Source organism: Embiotoca jacksoni, unplaced genomic scaffold, assembly GCF_022577435.1.
Source record: "Embiotoca jacksoni isolate LCO1_2020_lvr unplaced genomic scaffold, fEmbJac1.0.p SCAF_75, whole genome shotgun sequence".
NCBI lineage: Eukaryota > Metazoa > Chordata > Actinopteri > Embiotocidae > Embiotoca > Embiotoca jacksoni.
The window spans coordinates 834,951-849,994 of NW_027185431.1; the positions used below are offsets into that span (position 1 = coordinate 834,951).

The window sequence follows — 15,044 nt, forward strand, 5'->3', positions numbered from 1 at the left end:
ATAAATACCCTGAAAGATGACGAGTACTCTCAGAAAAAAAAAAGATGTGCAGAGATGTTTTAATCTTCATTTTGAAAAGAGAAGTGGCTTCATGTTTCGTGTCCAAACTGCGAGGTTGGATCACAGAGCCGCCGTCCCGTGAGGATGTTGTGGTTCGGGGAGCTGACCTCTCGGTGCTCTCCCCATCAGTGCCTGGAGTTCGGAGAGGGCTCGGTGACGGGGGACATGTGTGAGGATCTGTGTGTGCTCGGCCTGGTGGAGTACAAGCGCTGCCTCTACTACGAGAACGGGAAGAAGGTGATCGAGGCTCGCTGGAGAGGAAACCCCGTCATCCTCAAGTCCAAACTGGAGAACTTCTCCTCCTACGAGCCGCTGGGCATCCTGGACTACCAGGTAAGGTCTGCGCTTTGTTCCCAGGTCTTCTGCTAACGTCGTCCAGTCGGTGAAATAACTGTTCTGCTCCACAGGAGGCGGCGGAGGAGCTCTCCCCTCTGGATGTCGTCTTCTACGCCACCCTGGAGGTGAGTCGGACCGTTTAATGGGGATAAATCAATCACAACCTTTCTGAGGATCAAAGTTTACACTTCCTCTGACCTCAGGTACGAAACTCCTTGGGGCTGGCCGAGGAGGACGAGGATGAAGAAGGAGGAGGAGGAGGAGGAGGAGAAGGTAACGGCTCTCTGGCCAGACTTTGGGGGATGAAGCTGAAAAGCAGAGACAAGAGCTACTCCAGAGCAGAGCTGGCCTCGCTGTGGTCGCTGCTGCAGCAGGAGGAGTACACCTTCCTCAGGTAAACCGCTCACCTGTTCACACCTTTGTAACGTCAGAGACGTTCACACGCTGGTAGACAAACGACGGTCAGGATTTAATTAACGAAACTGAATATCGAAGTAGCAAAAGACAGCTTTGTGAGTGTGTGAGTGTCGATCAATAAGTCCAGAGAGTTCCTGAACGCAGCACGGTGCTGCACACGGAGCAGCAAGAACCTCCATCAGGAAGTATTCAGAGTTCAACATCTTCACTGAGTTCAACACGTTAACGTGACCGCTGGTCAGAAACGTCGTAGCTGCCGAACAAAAAAGGAAAGAAGCCGACGTCGGTCTGCTGAGTCTGTGAGCACCAACAGGCTGGAAGACTAAATTAAAAGCAGCGAGGCGAAGCGACCTGCAGCTTCTTATCTGGAGGCAGACGGAGCTGCAGCAAGCAATGGATGAGAGAAAATACAGCTGTGTGTGTGTGTGTGTGTGTGTGTGTGTGTGTGTGTGTGTGTGTAACCTCCTCCCTGTGCTCTCCAGAGTCCTGCAGGACCTCAGCACCCACGTGGCCAAAGTGTTGGGCTCCTGCGGTCATTTCTACTCTGTGGAGTACCTGTCAGCCGGCCACGCCTGGGACCAGAACATCTTCTCCCTGGATGAAGTTTCCGGGCCGGAGGACCGGGACCGGGGCGGAGGCCGCGGGCGGTGGAGCTCCAGGGAGATGGTGCACCGCATCGCGCTCAGTTTCCTGGACATGGTGTGGCACTTTGACAACGACTTCACCCACAAACTGCACCTCTGCGACATCAAACCGGAGAACTTCGCCATCAGGAAGGACCTGACGGTGAGTCGACAGGAAGCAGAGCAGGGAGGCAGACGGGACACGTAGTCGTCCTCCATCACCGTCGGGATGTTGAAGATCAAAGTGTTGATTCTGGACGCTGAGTGTTCAGACGGAGGGAGAACGAAGCCGCCGTTTTCTCTGCGTTATCACATTTTTAAAACAACGTCACGTCGACCACAACAACCTCGACGATTTCATCCGTCACACTTCAAATGAGCAGTAAAACAAAAACAGGGCCAGATGAGGCGTTTGAGGCTCCAGAGAACGTCACGTAAACCACAGTATTGGCAGGATGTTTCCTTACACATTCACCAACTCTCTGTTTATAACTCAGTATAAAACTCCACCACAGGAGATGTGTGTGCGCAGCTTTTACACACTTATTTCATATATTTTATAGACGAAAATGATTCATCCGCCACTGAAAATAGTCCCTGACGAACATATTTCCTCCAGATGTTGTTTTTTTCTTTCTTTTGATAAAACTATATCTTTGTGAGGTCTTTTTAAAGATGGATGTGTTCAGTAGGAACCAACAGAGCAACACACTGGTGGGCGGAGTCTCATGGGGCGTGTTGACTTTAGATTTAAAGGCACAGTATCGCGTCGCTCCACAGCGTGTAATCCACCACGTTTCACCTTCGGTTTAGCGACCACAGAAACACGTGGTTAAGATTCGGGAAAGACAACGGTTTGGTGTAAAATAAGTAATTTATCAAAGTAACGTGACTTAAATATGTTATGTAATGTAGGAACTTACCTGCCTCAAAGTGTAGTACCATTGAGGACCTCTAGGGGCTGTCTCCATAGACTCCATCTGTAGTACCACTGAGGACCACTAGGGGCCGTCTCCATAGACTCCATCTGTAGTACCACTGAGGACCACTAGGGGCCGTCTCCATAGACTCCATCTGTAGTACCACTGAGGACCACTAGGGGCTGTCTCCATAGACTCCCATTAAAAAAGCATCAAGTTCTCTCTTGAAATACGAAGTCATTAGATAAATTCCCAGGTGGGCGGGGCTTAGTGTCATTGGCCCCTCCCCCCAGCTCGTCCAAATATGGTCACTTCTGGTCTCAAAATAGCAAAACGGCTTCAGACCGGCAGTTTGAAAACCGATGGACGATGTCGCGGTTTGTTGCGTGACCCTGATGCCCTCTAGTGGACCGACGGGTGTATCACATCAGGTGAAGCAGAGTCGGAGACACGCAGCAGAAGAATGGTGGCCTGAGGCCGCTGACTCAGCTGCTGGTTAACTGAACCGACGTCACATCAGCAGCTACTGAAATCTCAGAGAAGACGAGAGGAGCCTGAAAACAAACACCAACACATACAACTGCCACAAAACCATCAGACAGACGTGTTTACGTCATATGAAACCTGTCTGTCTGTCTGTCAACAGTCAGAGATGAAACGTCTATAATTTCCTTCTCAGACGTGTCATTTAAAACCATCATGAAGCTGCATTAACGACACTCATTCTCAATTTACAATATATATTTCTGAAAGTAAATTAGATATTTAAATGTATGAATTACGTTTGAAGAGCCTGAACCTCTGTGGTGTCCCTGGTGTCCTGCAGGTGGTGGCGATCGACGTGGACATGGCGTTCTTCGAGCCCAAGATGAGGGACATCCTGGACCAGAACTGCAGCAGCGACGACGACTGCAACTTCTTCGACTGCTCGTCCAGGTGCGACCCGATCAAACGCAGGTGCAGCGCCCGCCGCAGCAACAGCAACCTGCAGGTGAGACCGGGAGGGAGCTTACCTTTGGTTTTTAATCAGGTACAAGTTTGACTTTTACAGTTGTAGTTTTACTGCAAAACATTAATATTTTGTACATTAAATGAGAAACAAAATCTATTCTTTATTCATTAAATTAATTAAAATTAAATTTGCACTTTCACGTCCTGCACAATTAAAACAAACATAATTATCAGTTAATTCTGACCTCAAACTGTAACAGCAGCATTTAAATTAAAAGTGACTCCGTTTTATTTTTCACTCATTTTGCTCGTCTGTATTTTATTTGTTTCTGTTGAGTTCTGCTGTGAAAAAAAATCTGGCGCCAATTGTTAAAAATCCTTTATTTATTTATTAACCTGCTCAGATTTTAATTTAAGTTTTTAAGTGCAAAAATGAAACTTTCCCTTTGATCAACAGCTGATGAATGAATGTTCATGTATTCGTGTTCTTTTGTGTCTCTGATGCGTCCGTCTGTTTCCTGGATGTTTTTCCCTCCTGAGCGACGACCCGACACGTTCAGCCGCCGCTCGTCCTCCTCGCTGATTAATTACAGGCTTGTTTGTTTCTCTCAAACTCGCCGAGAATTCTGGGTAATCAATCTTTCACAACTTTTAATTATACGTGTGCGAAACCCGCCCGGTGTGGAATGATAATGACGGCCAGGCAGCGGAGGCTGAACCTGCTGCAGAAACAACTTTCCTTCTTTTTCCTTTCACACGTTGAAAGTTTCTTTCTGAACCGTCGTTTTTTCTGCACTTTTTTCGTTACGGACGCCGTAATTAAAAGACAGTTTGTTGAATTGTTTTGCCTTTAAAAAACACTTCAAATATTTATCATCATCCTGAACATATTGCAATTTTGACTGATCAATAAAACACCGTGGAAATCCTTTAAAAACACAAATACTTCAATTAAAAAAATGATTTATCTACAAATATGAATAGTAACAATAACTTTGATTCAAATACTTCTTTTCATTCATGAATTATAATTAATTGTAATTCATATTAAAGGCTCAGGATTAAAGAATTTAGCTTTTCTTCTGAATAAATAATAAAAAAAAATGTATTGTCCTTTTTGCAGCTTTAAACAAAACCTGGTTTTATTCTTTAAATATAGAAATCCAACCGATAAAAAGTTTCACAGTAAAACAAATTCTGCAAAACCAGTTTGTAGATTTAAATTTTTCATTTAATGAAAAATGAACATTAAAAGAACATTCACATCAAAGTTTGAGTCAACTTTTTTAATCCAAACATTTAATTTTTTTTTACTGACAGCTTTGGACCAAACTAATTTTCTTTTTTGTTGTTGTGATGTTTTAATATGAATTAAAATAAATAATTCACAAAAGTGTGAAGCCACAGTTTAGTTTTATATTAAACTATATTGTCTTTTATTTGCATATAAATGACTGGATTAGGTTGTTTATGTATTTATAAACCCTATTATAACAAAAATTAATGTGTTGGGATTTATTAACCAAACTTTATTATTATTATTATAATTAATCTTATCAAATACAATAAATGTGAAGTTAAGGTTATATTTTACATTATTTACAGGAGTATATTTAAGCAGTTGTTAGAAGGTTTAATTTATTACTATTATTAGAAAAAATATTAAATGCCATTTTTGCCATGACATTTTAATCAGAGTAACACTGAACGCAAAATACTAAGTTTGTTCCATTATTTAAAATTAGTAGAGATTATTGTATTTTAATGTTTTCAAACATTAATAATAAGAATCATAATAATAAGAATAATAACAATGATCATTATTGGGGATGTTCAGTTGAGAAACATCGACAGTAACTTGAAGCCGTTTCGAAGCGTCAAACTCAAACGAAATGTCTGGGACACAAAAAGCCGCGCCGGACATCCCCCGTCACCGCCATCATCACCATGACGACGGCCGGACGGACTCTCATCACCCCGCCTGGCTCCCGTATCGCGTGTCGTATGATACGAGATACCCGCATTCATGTGAGACGGAGGGAAACTGTTTTCGGATGGTGATGCACAAACACGGCGGCGATTCAGAAAAAAGAAGGATGGAGGTTCAAATGCAGCAAAAGAAAAGACAGGAAACCAGAAGAAAAGGAGAAAGGATGGAAACGAAGACGTGGGAAACGAAGAGGAAGACAAAAGACAGATGTGGGACATGAAGAGGAATAAAGAGGAAAACATGAAGACGATCAGCAGAGAAAAAAAAATAAAACCTCCACATGAACTGAAGAGAATATCAAACATGAAAAAGCCTCCGACAACAAAGAAGAGATTGAACCAGCAGAAGGACGAGATGGAGACGTTTTCAACAAAGGAAGAGAAGAACAAAGAGAACAAAGCGACGGGTCGGAGCGGTGCCGATGACACGCCGATGACACGCCGCCCTCCTATTGGTCCATCCGAGGCCGCGCAGGTGTCTCTTGACCCCCGACGACCTCTCGGCCCGCCAATCATCTCCCCAGAGAAAGAAGCCTTTGTGCTTTTAACCGTGCGTTCGGTGCTGAGTGATGAAAAGCGAGACGTCGTCTGCATACGATCGGATCCTCCTCACATTCTTTTCTCTTCGTCTCTCTTTATTTCCGTCGTCTTGTCTTTCACGTACTCGGTTTTACTCCACTCTTCACGTCTTCTACTTCCTGTCGGTCCATCCCTCCGCTGCTTCTCTTCCATGTTTTTTTCCATTAAATAGTTTTGTTCTCAAGTCAGAAGTAAAGTCTTCTTTCTCGTCTCCGTCTCTGCAGGTGATCTGTGAGAAGATTTTCCGGCCGTGGTTTTCTCCCACGCTGCTCGGAGCCAAAGCAGGACTCCCACTGCAGGTAGGATCGTTCAACAACGCTTGAATTTGTCTTTTAATGAAATTAAATTGTGTTTTCCAGGTTTTTCCATTTTACGTCTATTTTACTTTTTACACACCAAAATCACAAAACTGTCTCAGATTATTCACCGATGTCTACGACAGGAGCTCCTTCAATCCTCCACCTTTGATTTAACTCATGAAAAGATACAGAAAAGGTTTTTTTACTTGTTTCCAGAACAGTAAAGAGACGGAGGGCAGTTCGATCGGTCCGAAACCAAAACCAGGTTGAACTCATTTAGTGTATTTGTTGGTGCAGGTGGAGCTGCAGCGGGCGGTGCAGCAGTGCTCGGAGACAGACGGAGGTGTGGAGGAGACCGAGGAGGACGGAGGAGGAGGAGGAGGCAGGAATGTCCATCGGCGTCTCATCAGCATCCTGAACCGCCTCCTTCAAGAGGGAGGGGCTTCAGGTGAAGGAGGAGGGGCCTGGGAGGGAAAAGGCCACGCCCACACCTCACTGAACTTCTGAAGACGTGGACGGACGGCTGGTGGGGACGAATGAAGGCCACGTCAGAGGGGGGACCTCCGAAGACCACCGAGGACTGAAGGGAAACTCTTCATCCAGAGACTCGTTTCAAGGTCTAGAGCCACAGTTTGAGCCAACAGGGTGATGGACAGTCAGCAGAAGGACAATATCAGAGCAAAGCCTGCAGTAAAGTCCCCCGTCCACTAGGGAGAGGCGTGTCTTTGAGCACATATGAAAAGGCGGAGGTAATGAGAGGAAGAACAAAGGGACGGCGTTAAGAGGTGAGGGGGCGTGGCCTGAGTGACAACTTCTGAGGCAAAGACGTTGACGTGCTTCCCTCTAGTGGAAGGTCAGGTGTACTACAAGCTGATAGCTGATTGGTCCTCGTTTCCTTTTGATCTGCGTCTGGTTTTCCTGTTTTTTTTCCACTCCAGGAACTTAACGACTCGTAGCTCATAGTTTCAGGTACCGACTTTTTTTTTTTTGATAATGAAAAAGAAATGTTGAACAACTGACAACATCTGTTTTGCTGTCGATGTTTCAATGACGTACGTCCGATCCGTCCCAGTTTGTAAATTACAGAGAAAAAGCAAAGCAGAACCCGCAAATTTCTGTTGAGGTTGAGCTCAAGGAAGTGATTTTTGTTTCCAATGAAGTCGTCCAAAAAAAATGATCTCCCACATCCGTGGTTGAAGAACTTCACTTCGACTGATTTTCATTTGAATCGGAGCGAATCACTTTGATTTCCTTCACAATAAAAGGTGGAAACATTCAAAAAGAAACTTTAGTCAGAAAACAGACAGCAAATTGGTTTCACAGCTAAATGAATAACACATTTTAAAACCTTTATATTTTTCAGATATTATTTAGTCAATCTCGACTCGAGCTGCTCCAGTTTTTAGAGGAAAACGTGAAGCTAAAACCAGGAACTTGTTAGAAAAATGAGGCTTCTGTAAACGGAGTACGTTGAGTTGAATAATAAAATCTTTTCTGAAAGCATTTTACGGGACGTTGTTAAAATGAAAGCTTCATAAAGACCGTAAGAGAGAAGGAACCCAGCTGTCAAAATAAGAGCTTTAGATGCTGTTTAATTCATGTTCATTCAACACATAGACCTGCTGGATGAAACAAACAAAGAGACGTCTCTGACAACTGGACGTGTGGAGAAAACTCATTTAACATCCAGTAATATGGAATCACTTCCTCTGATCACAAACATTTAATCATCATTTTAATGTGAAGAACACATTTCCCACAAACCTTCCTGTTTCTCCTCATTCCTGTTTCCTCCGGTGTTTTATTTGGTGATGAGAGGAGGAGAACCGTACTGACTGGAAATGAGGAGTTTAAAGTCAGTTTAGTTTTAAAAGATTTAAAATTGCAAGTTCCCCCAAATATCACAGAGTTTGTATGAATATGGGTTCATTAATTATGATTTCCTGGAGGGTGTGATTATGTTATTTTGTGCTGCGCGGCGGTTCCAGTTAAATATCGTCCATGTGTGAACAGGTTGACGTCAGCGTGAGCTTTGAAAGAGCAGCAGACTGAATCCACGTCAACAGTTTAAAAACTGAACTTAAAAACTGGACGAGGACTTCACGTGTTGTTCTGGTTTCTCATGAACGCACATTAACTCCAGTCAGGCTGATGTTCTCAGACCAACCGGTTTCACCGCAGCACATTTATGGAAAAAGGTTTACCTGGAAACCCTCCAGCGCTCCGCTCCGCTCGGCAGGAACTTCCTTCTTCCGCCTGGCGTCTTTCCACCGTTTCGTTTCCACGACAACGCCGACACGCTGCAAAGAAAGACGTGGAAAAGAAGAGTGAAGTTTATTCCCCGTTTCGGTGCAGCGGATGAGAAGCAGCGGGTCGTCGCCTCAACGCGAACCCACCGAGTGTTTCTGAGAGAGGTCAAAGGTCGACAGCTGTTTGAGAGACTCTCCAACACGGAGATGCTCAACGTGTCGCTCGGCGTGACCTCTCGCTGATAAACATCAAACCCTCACGCAAACACCTGCCGGCTGCTTTATGGGAGGTTGTCGGGGGCAACGGGTGCAGAGCGAGGAGAATACCTCCAGCAGGATCCCGTGAGACGCTCCAGTTGGAACTCGCACGCCGTCGTGTAGGAGGCGCCAGGTCGGCAGGGTTTCCTCCTGCGGATGACATCACCGCGGGCTCGTGTTTGTTTGATGTTTGTTGCTCGGTGACAATCAGAGAATCAGATCCGTCTGAGCGATGAAAGAACTCGGTCACATGAGGGACTGTGAGCTGCTGGCCTGAGAGGCTCCGTTCTCACGGCGCTTAAGTTTTGAACAACAACTGACGAACCGTTTCTGAAACATAATCAGTGATATTTGATCAGTTTTCTGCAGAAATCAACTGACTTTTTAAAAGGTAACTGCAACCGCAGACCGGACTTCACTTTTTTTCAATGAAGCTGGCAGTTTCCTGGACGTGAATTCGCTGAAGTCATCGACTCTCTTGATATCGAACGTTTCCAGACGCTCATTATCCAGGAAGTCTGCTGGGAGCCACGCCCACAAACTGTCCATCACTTCAGCCAACAGAGCGACAGCCGAGGAGGACGAACGGAAGCCAAACCTCCCGATTGGACGGACGCCACCGCAGCAGCAGCTCTCCTCATGCCAGGAAATAACGGAGGAGAGTGGATGGAGCCTTTTAATCCAAGACGCTGTTTTAATGAGCGCCTTTAAGCACTTCAGTCAGCAGCAGGATGATTTTATAACTATTAAATGTGACTCTCCGGTGAATATCCATCCTGACGGGAGCGAGCAGCTTCTGTGCAGCCACTTCCATCTGCTGCTTTGGTTTCTGCAGAAAAAAATACTTAAAACAGATGAAAGATCGGTGGGCGTGTCCAAAACATCTACTGACAAGTTGAACGGGAGTCTATGGGGACAGAGGTTTCAGAGCGCCGTCTGTCCTGAACCAGCCCTTTAATTCTCACCCCGTTCTCCCGACGCTGCGATACTAAAGTCCGGCTCGGTAATGAACTCACGGCGTGAGGTTCGCTCTCAGTTTGAGCTCTGCCGCTCCACTTCAATTAAAGAACAGGAGATAAAAGTGGATAAAACGGTGCATTTCTCCGGGAGCTAACTTCACACTGCGTTAGGTCTCAGCCGGGAGCGGTAAACCTCAGAGCGGTGGCGAGGAGGAGGGGGCGGAGCCTCAAGAAACCTTCAACTCCCAGAAGTCTTTGCAGAGACCTGTCTGCAGATTGTTTGATTGATTGACACGTTTTTGTGACCACTGGTACGTGAACATTTGTTGGTGAGAAACTCATGTTACCACGCGTGATGTCATCTTTGGAGAAGCCCGTTGCCATGGTGCCAGAGGAAAATGAAACAAAGTGACAAAAACAGGGACGAAGAAGAGCACACAGACTAAATACAGCAGGGAGGGAAGGACACCGAGGGACAGGTGGAACTAAGCAGGGGGGCGGGGCCAACAATCATACAAAGGACAGGAAGTGAAGCAAACAAAGGAGCCAGAGGCTTTTTGGAGCCGACCTCTGATGGCACTTGGTGGTATTGCAGCTAAAGACACTTTTTCAGACCTGAAGCTACGAACTCTTTTATAAACAGTCTGTGGTTCACTTCCTGGAAAAGCTACATTCTGACAGAGCTGCAGTCTCGACTCCGTTATGGACTTTTCTCTGCAGGACTTTGATCCACAGCTGATGAACCCTTTCAGCAGCATAATCCTCCTCACTTTAAGATGAGTAGGTGCTTCTTTGTGAATAAATCATTGAAAGTAATCCGACTCCCATTCAGCAAACACGAAGCTGCTCGGACCGACGCTTCATCTCCACCGTGGAAGAGTGACGACTTTCTGTGGATGTTTTGACAGTTTGAACTTTTCCACCTGTTACGTCTGCATGCTGTGGGAACTCGATACGAGTCCGGCTTTAGGGGGAAACTTTCCTTTAAGCATCTGAGCGTGTCTGAACAGGCATGCTTTCAGAAAATCTCAGTTTTCCTTGACTGCATTGAAACACAAGAGCTTTTTTTATTTTTTAGGTTGGCTTTGTTGTAGGAGAATGTTTAACACACACACACACACACACACACACACACACACACACACACACACACACACACACACACACCCTCTCACCCCGTTCCATGTGACCCCTCCTGGATCTCTGACATGTGATGAGGCGTTTCTAACGTGATCAGTTTCCTGCCAACTGGCTGCGGTTGTTGCTGCTTCTCTGATCACAGAGCAGCGGACTTCAAAGACAACTGCAGCCTGAAGGAGGCGGCTTGCAGAAGGAGGACAGAGGTTCGGGTCTCAGTGTGTGTGTGTGTGTGTGGACTTTGGTTTTAAAGCTGAGGAGCGGGGGCCTTTTTTTGGAACGAGGAAATTTTGGTCGGTCCAGAGACCTTCAAAAAGCAGTTTGAGGGTTCAGATCACAGACTGTTTATAAAAGAGTTCGTAGCTTCAGGTCTGTAAAATGGTTCTGATCCAGAAGTGTCTTCAGCTGCAATACCAGCGAGTGCCACTAGAGGTCGGCTCCAAAAAGCCTCCGGCTCCATAGACTCCCATTCAACTTCTCTCATCAAATCCAAAGTGAATAAAATGTGTCCATCAGTTATCTCGGTGTTGTTAGCTAAAGTCACTCCTTCTTATTAGTTTTCAGGAGGTCCATCTGAAATCAAAAACAAATAGAAGTCCTTTTTTTATTCCTCTCAAACATACAGAAGGAAATGTCAGATTAATTCACTTTTGTAATTTTGTGAAAAGAAAAATTAGAATGATTTTGCCTCTTATTTGTTTGTAATCTGCATATTTGTTTATTAATTTCCTTCTCGTTTAAGATATCAAAACTGAATTCTGTGTCTCAGAGGATCAACAGAACTTTTAAAGAATACAACAAGTGATTGAATCTCTGCTCATCTTCATGCTGAGCGGTTTGGTCGAGGTGGTTTCTCTCTGCTCTGCTTCAAGTGGAGTTTTCTGGAAGTCATCAGAGGAGAGAGTGTGTGGTTTAATATAAACCACAGTTATTATCGGGCCCTCGACGCGACCCGGAGGCCTCTGGCACCGACGCCTGTATGTATGAGCTCTCCTAATGTCAGTAACCAGTTTCACATGTTCAGCCTGGGCCGGGTCAGCGCTCCAACAGGACTGCAGATCTGTTTACACACACTCACTCTGATCTTTTCTAACAGCTGATATGATCCAGACTTCATTACCTCCACTGGATGAACTCATGTGCATGAAGGTTTGGACATGTGACCGGGACGCACCGTGAAACACCAACATGCGTCGCTCTCTCCGTCACTCATCGATTTCTCTGCACATGTTTCCAACCAGAAATCTGTTCCGGTGTCTGATTTCACCTCCGAGCTGCAAGTTCACACAAAAAGTTTTATAATTCTGGTTTCTCTTAAAATGCTTTTAAATGCAGCGACATGCTTTTCACTTTTTAATGGTTTCCTTTTTGTTGACACTAACTGATCAATTCATTTATGGACGTTTCTGAGACTTCAGACTAAACACGAAAAACATTTGATCTCGTTCCGCACATTATTTTGAAAGATGTTTGCAGCCGTATTGAAGCATGAACTCAGTCAGTCGGCGGGTTTGTTACCTCATCAGCTGATTGCCAGCCGTCTCCTGACCTGCTGAGAGTTCCTTCGGTTCGTTGGGGAACCAGAGAAGCAGTCGGGAGATGATTAGCGGCGGGTCTCCTGCCCCCTGGAGGCCGGAGGGTCAAACTAACTGTTGGTGTAACGTCACCGTCGCCTCGGGCTGCGGTTGACCTCCGGGACGCCTCGAATGAACCTGGGAACAAAAACACACAACTGAAACAATAAAATGACGTGAATTTAACTGGAGATAACAAATCTATCACCGGTCCAGGCTATTGCTTTATGTCCAAGTTTTAAATATCAGTTTTCTCTTCAAACTTCTGTGTAAACTGTAGCTACAGAAAGAAGATAAGGTGCATGCAGATTCTCTCACCGTGACCCTCCTGAGGTTCCGTAGTCCTCAACAGGCGGTCAATAAGTTCAGCTGCTCCTCCGACCGCCTGAACTCACAACAACAGGTCGACAACATCTCAGAAACATTTCAAATTAAAAAAACAAACCTTTAATCCTGAATCTGGAGGTGAAACTTGAAGGCGACAAGCAGTTTGGGATGTGAATGAGTTCCTGTAGTTTACCGGGCGGTAAAATAAAGCGTCTCCTGGCTGGTCTGAACGGACGAAGACAAATGAGAGCGGCGGCTCCTCTGATCCAGAGAAAAGGGTTTTATCAGAGAGGACGCCTCCGGCGGACACTTTCATCTGCTGCTCTTCTTAATTAATCTCACCAGCAGCAGCAGCAGAGTTCAGCTTCCAGCAGGCTTTTAATTAATCAACTTTGCTGGGAAACATTCATTACGTCTACCGACAGACGAGGAACGAGGAGGACGTTTGTCACGATGCTGAACCTCACACGGCCTTCGCTTTCTCATATTCAGCACTTTTCTCCATTTATCACATGTTGGACTGACGTTAGCACCCAGAGACACTTCAGAGACACACCTTCACATTCAGACAGAGGACACACACACAGAGGAAACACACACACAGGACAAACACAGAGAGGACACACAGGACACACACAGAGAGGACACACACATCCTGGAGACACACACACACACACACACACACACAGAGGGCACACACAGGACACACACACACACACAGAGGACACACACATCCTGGAGACACACACACACACACACACACACACACACACACACACACACACACACACACACACAGAGAGAATTTATTTCTGTCTTTTTAAAAAGTCCCGACTGAGGTTTGTAAAAACAGGATGAAGAGGGATGAAGCAGTGAAGCTGTTCAGATCAAATCTTCTCTCGAAGGACAAGCAGGCTTTAAGTTCCAGTTAGTTTTTCCTGAATGGATCCCGATCAATAGTTTCCTTCACGTTGGTTCGACTATAAAACGAGCAGATTAACCTCCTGAAATCAGATTATTTGATCTAAATCAACAGAAAGCCTTCAGGAGGCTGGAAACACACGGATGGAGAACATCTGACTTCAGAGGAGCTCGAAGCTCCTCGTCTCGTCTTCCTCTGCGAGGAAAGAAAGACTTGATTATTTCATCACGAGACGGATAATTTTCGCTTGAAGCCTCGTCTTCTGATAAATGATGAGAAAGACAAATGTTCCTGCTGTGAGGCTTCATGGGAAATATGGGAATTCATTTTTCACCTGCTCAAGATGGATCATTACATAAATGAATCACGTCCTCCCTGACACGAGGAAGAGGAGGGTTTCAATGAGGGAAAAGGGGGAAAATATGGTAATAAAGCTGGTTTCTGATGTTTCCTGAGATTTAATGTCCTGCTGCATCGAGAGTTCAGAAGATAATCCAGCAGCTCTGCAGAAAGAGGACTTTAAGAAAGCTCCAACATTTTCAGTTATTGTTCTGCAAAGTTAGGAAAAAGATGGTTTATGTTCATTGACACCGGGGTGGGCGGGGTTTTTATTTTTCTGTGTTTTCGGGCAAAAATGAAGCAGAAAATAACCCTTTCAGCAACAAAAACACTGAATTTACCGGAACAAAGAGGCAAACTGAAGGAGAGGGGAACTCAGAGTGAATACACACGGGAGAGGAGGACAACAAGGGACAGGTGAAACTAATCAGGGTGGGGCAGACAATCACACAAGGACATGAAGGTATTCGGTCATAAACACTGTTAAAATGTTGCTGTGATGACGAAGCAGTTTTGGTCATTTTCCACATGAATCACTGGTTTAAAACTGAAGAACAAAGTGTGAAGTGAAACAGATCCAACTCGGGAGTGCGTCACTAAACAGTCCAAAACGCTGCAACCTGTGAAGGAGACACAAAAGTCTAAAGAGTGCTTACAAGGCGAGGACAAGGAGAAGACAGGGACAAAGACGGAGGAGGACGAGTCGCTGGCCGAGCGTTTCAACATAACTCGGAGCAACATGGAAAACACAGATAGAAAGAGACGGGAGGAATCTCAGCTTCTCTTTCCAGGAAACAAGCAGAGAACCACTCTGATATAATGAAACTTCAAACAGTCGCAGATCCACAAAAAAAGCTTTGATGTTTGGTTAGAAACTCCAGCTCTCATTTTAGTGACTGTTGTAGAAGTCGCAGGCTGTCAGGCTTCTTTAATAAGAGCTGAGGGCTCGTTGGAGTCCGGATCGGCCTGAACCAGGTTCACAGTCGTAAACAGACTCTTCCTACTGAACAAGCTCATTTATTATTGGTTGTTTTACAGAACATGGATGGTGGCCTCTGAGGACAAAAACACAAACAAGAAGTAGTCTTGTGAAAAATCCACTCAA

The 15,044-nt window shown here is 45.1% G+C and overlaps 1 protein-coding gene across 1 annotated transcript in view; it reads left to right on the forward strand.

Moving 5' to 3' along the window:
• Nucleotides 1-7,674, forward strand: part of dipk1c (divergent protein kinase domain 1C) — an 18,889-nt gene extending 11,215 nt beyond the window's left edge. Inside the window, exons 3-9 of the mRNA XM_069177528.1 lie at nt 190-393; nt 468-521; nt 600-790; nt 1,296-1,599; nt 3,183-3,347; nt 6,100-6,174; nt 6,472-7,674. Of these exons, the coding sequence (XP_069033629.1) occupies nt 190-393; nt 468-521; nt 600-790; nt 1,296-1,599; nt 3,183-3,347; nt 6,100-6,174; nt 6,472-6,681 (1,203 nt within the window). The 3' untranslated portion in view covers nt 6,682-7,674. The remainder of the gene's footprint in view (nt 1-189; nt 394-467; nt 522-599; nt 791-1,295; nt 1,600-3,182; nt 3,348-6,099; nt 6,175-6,471) is intronic.
• Nucleotides 7,675-15,044: the final 7,370 nt, after the last annotated feature.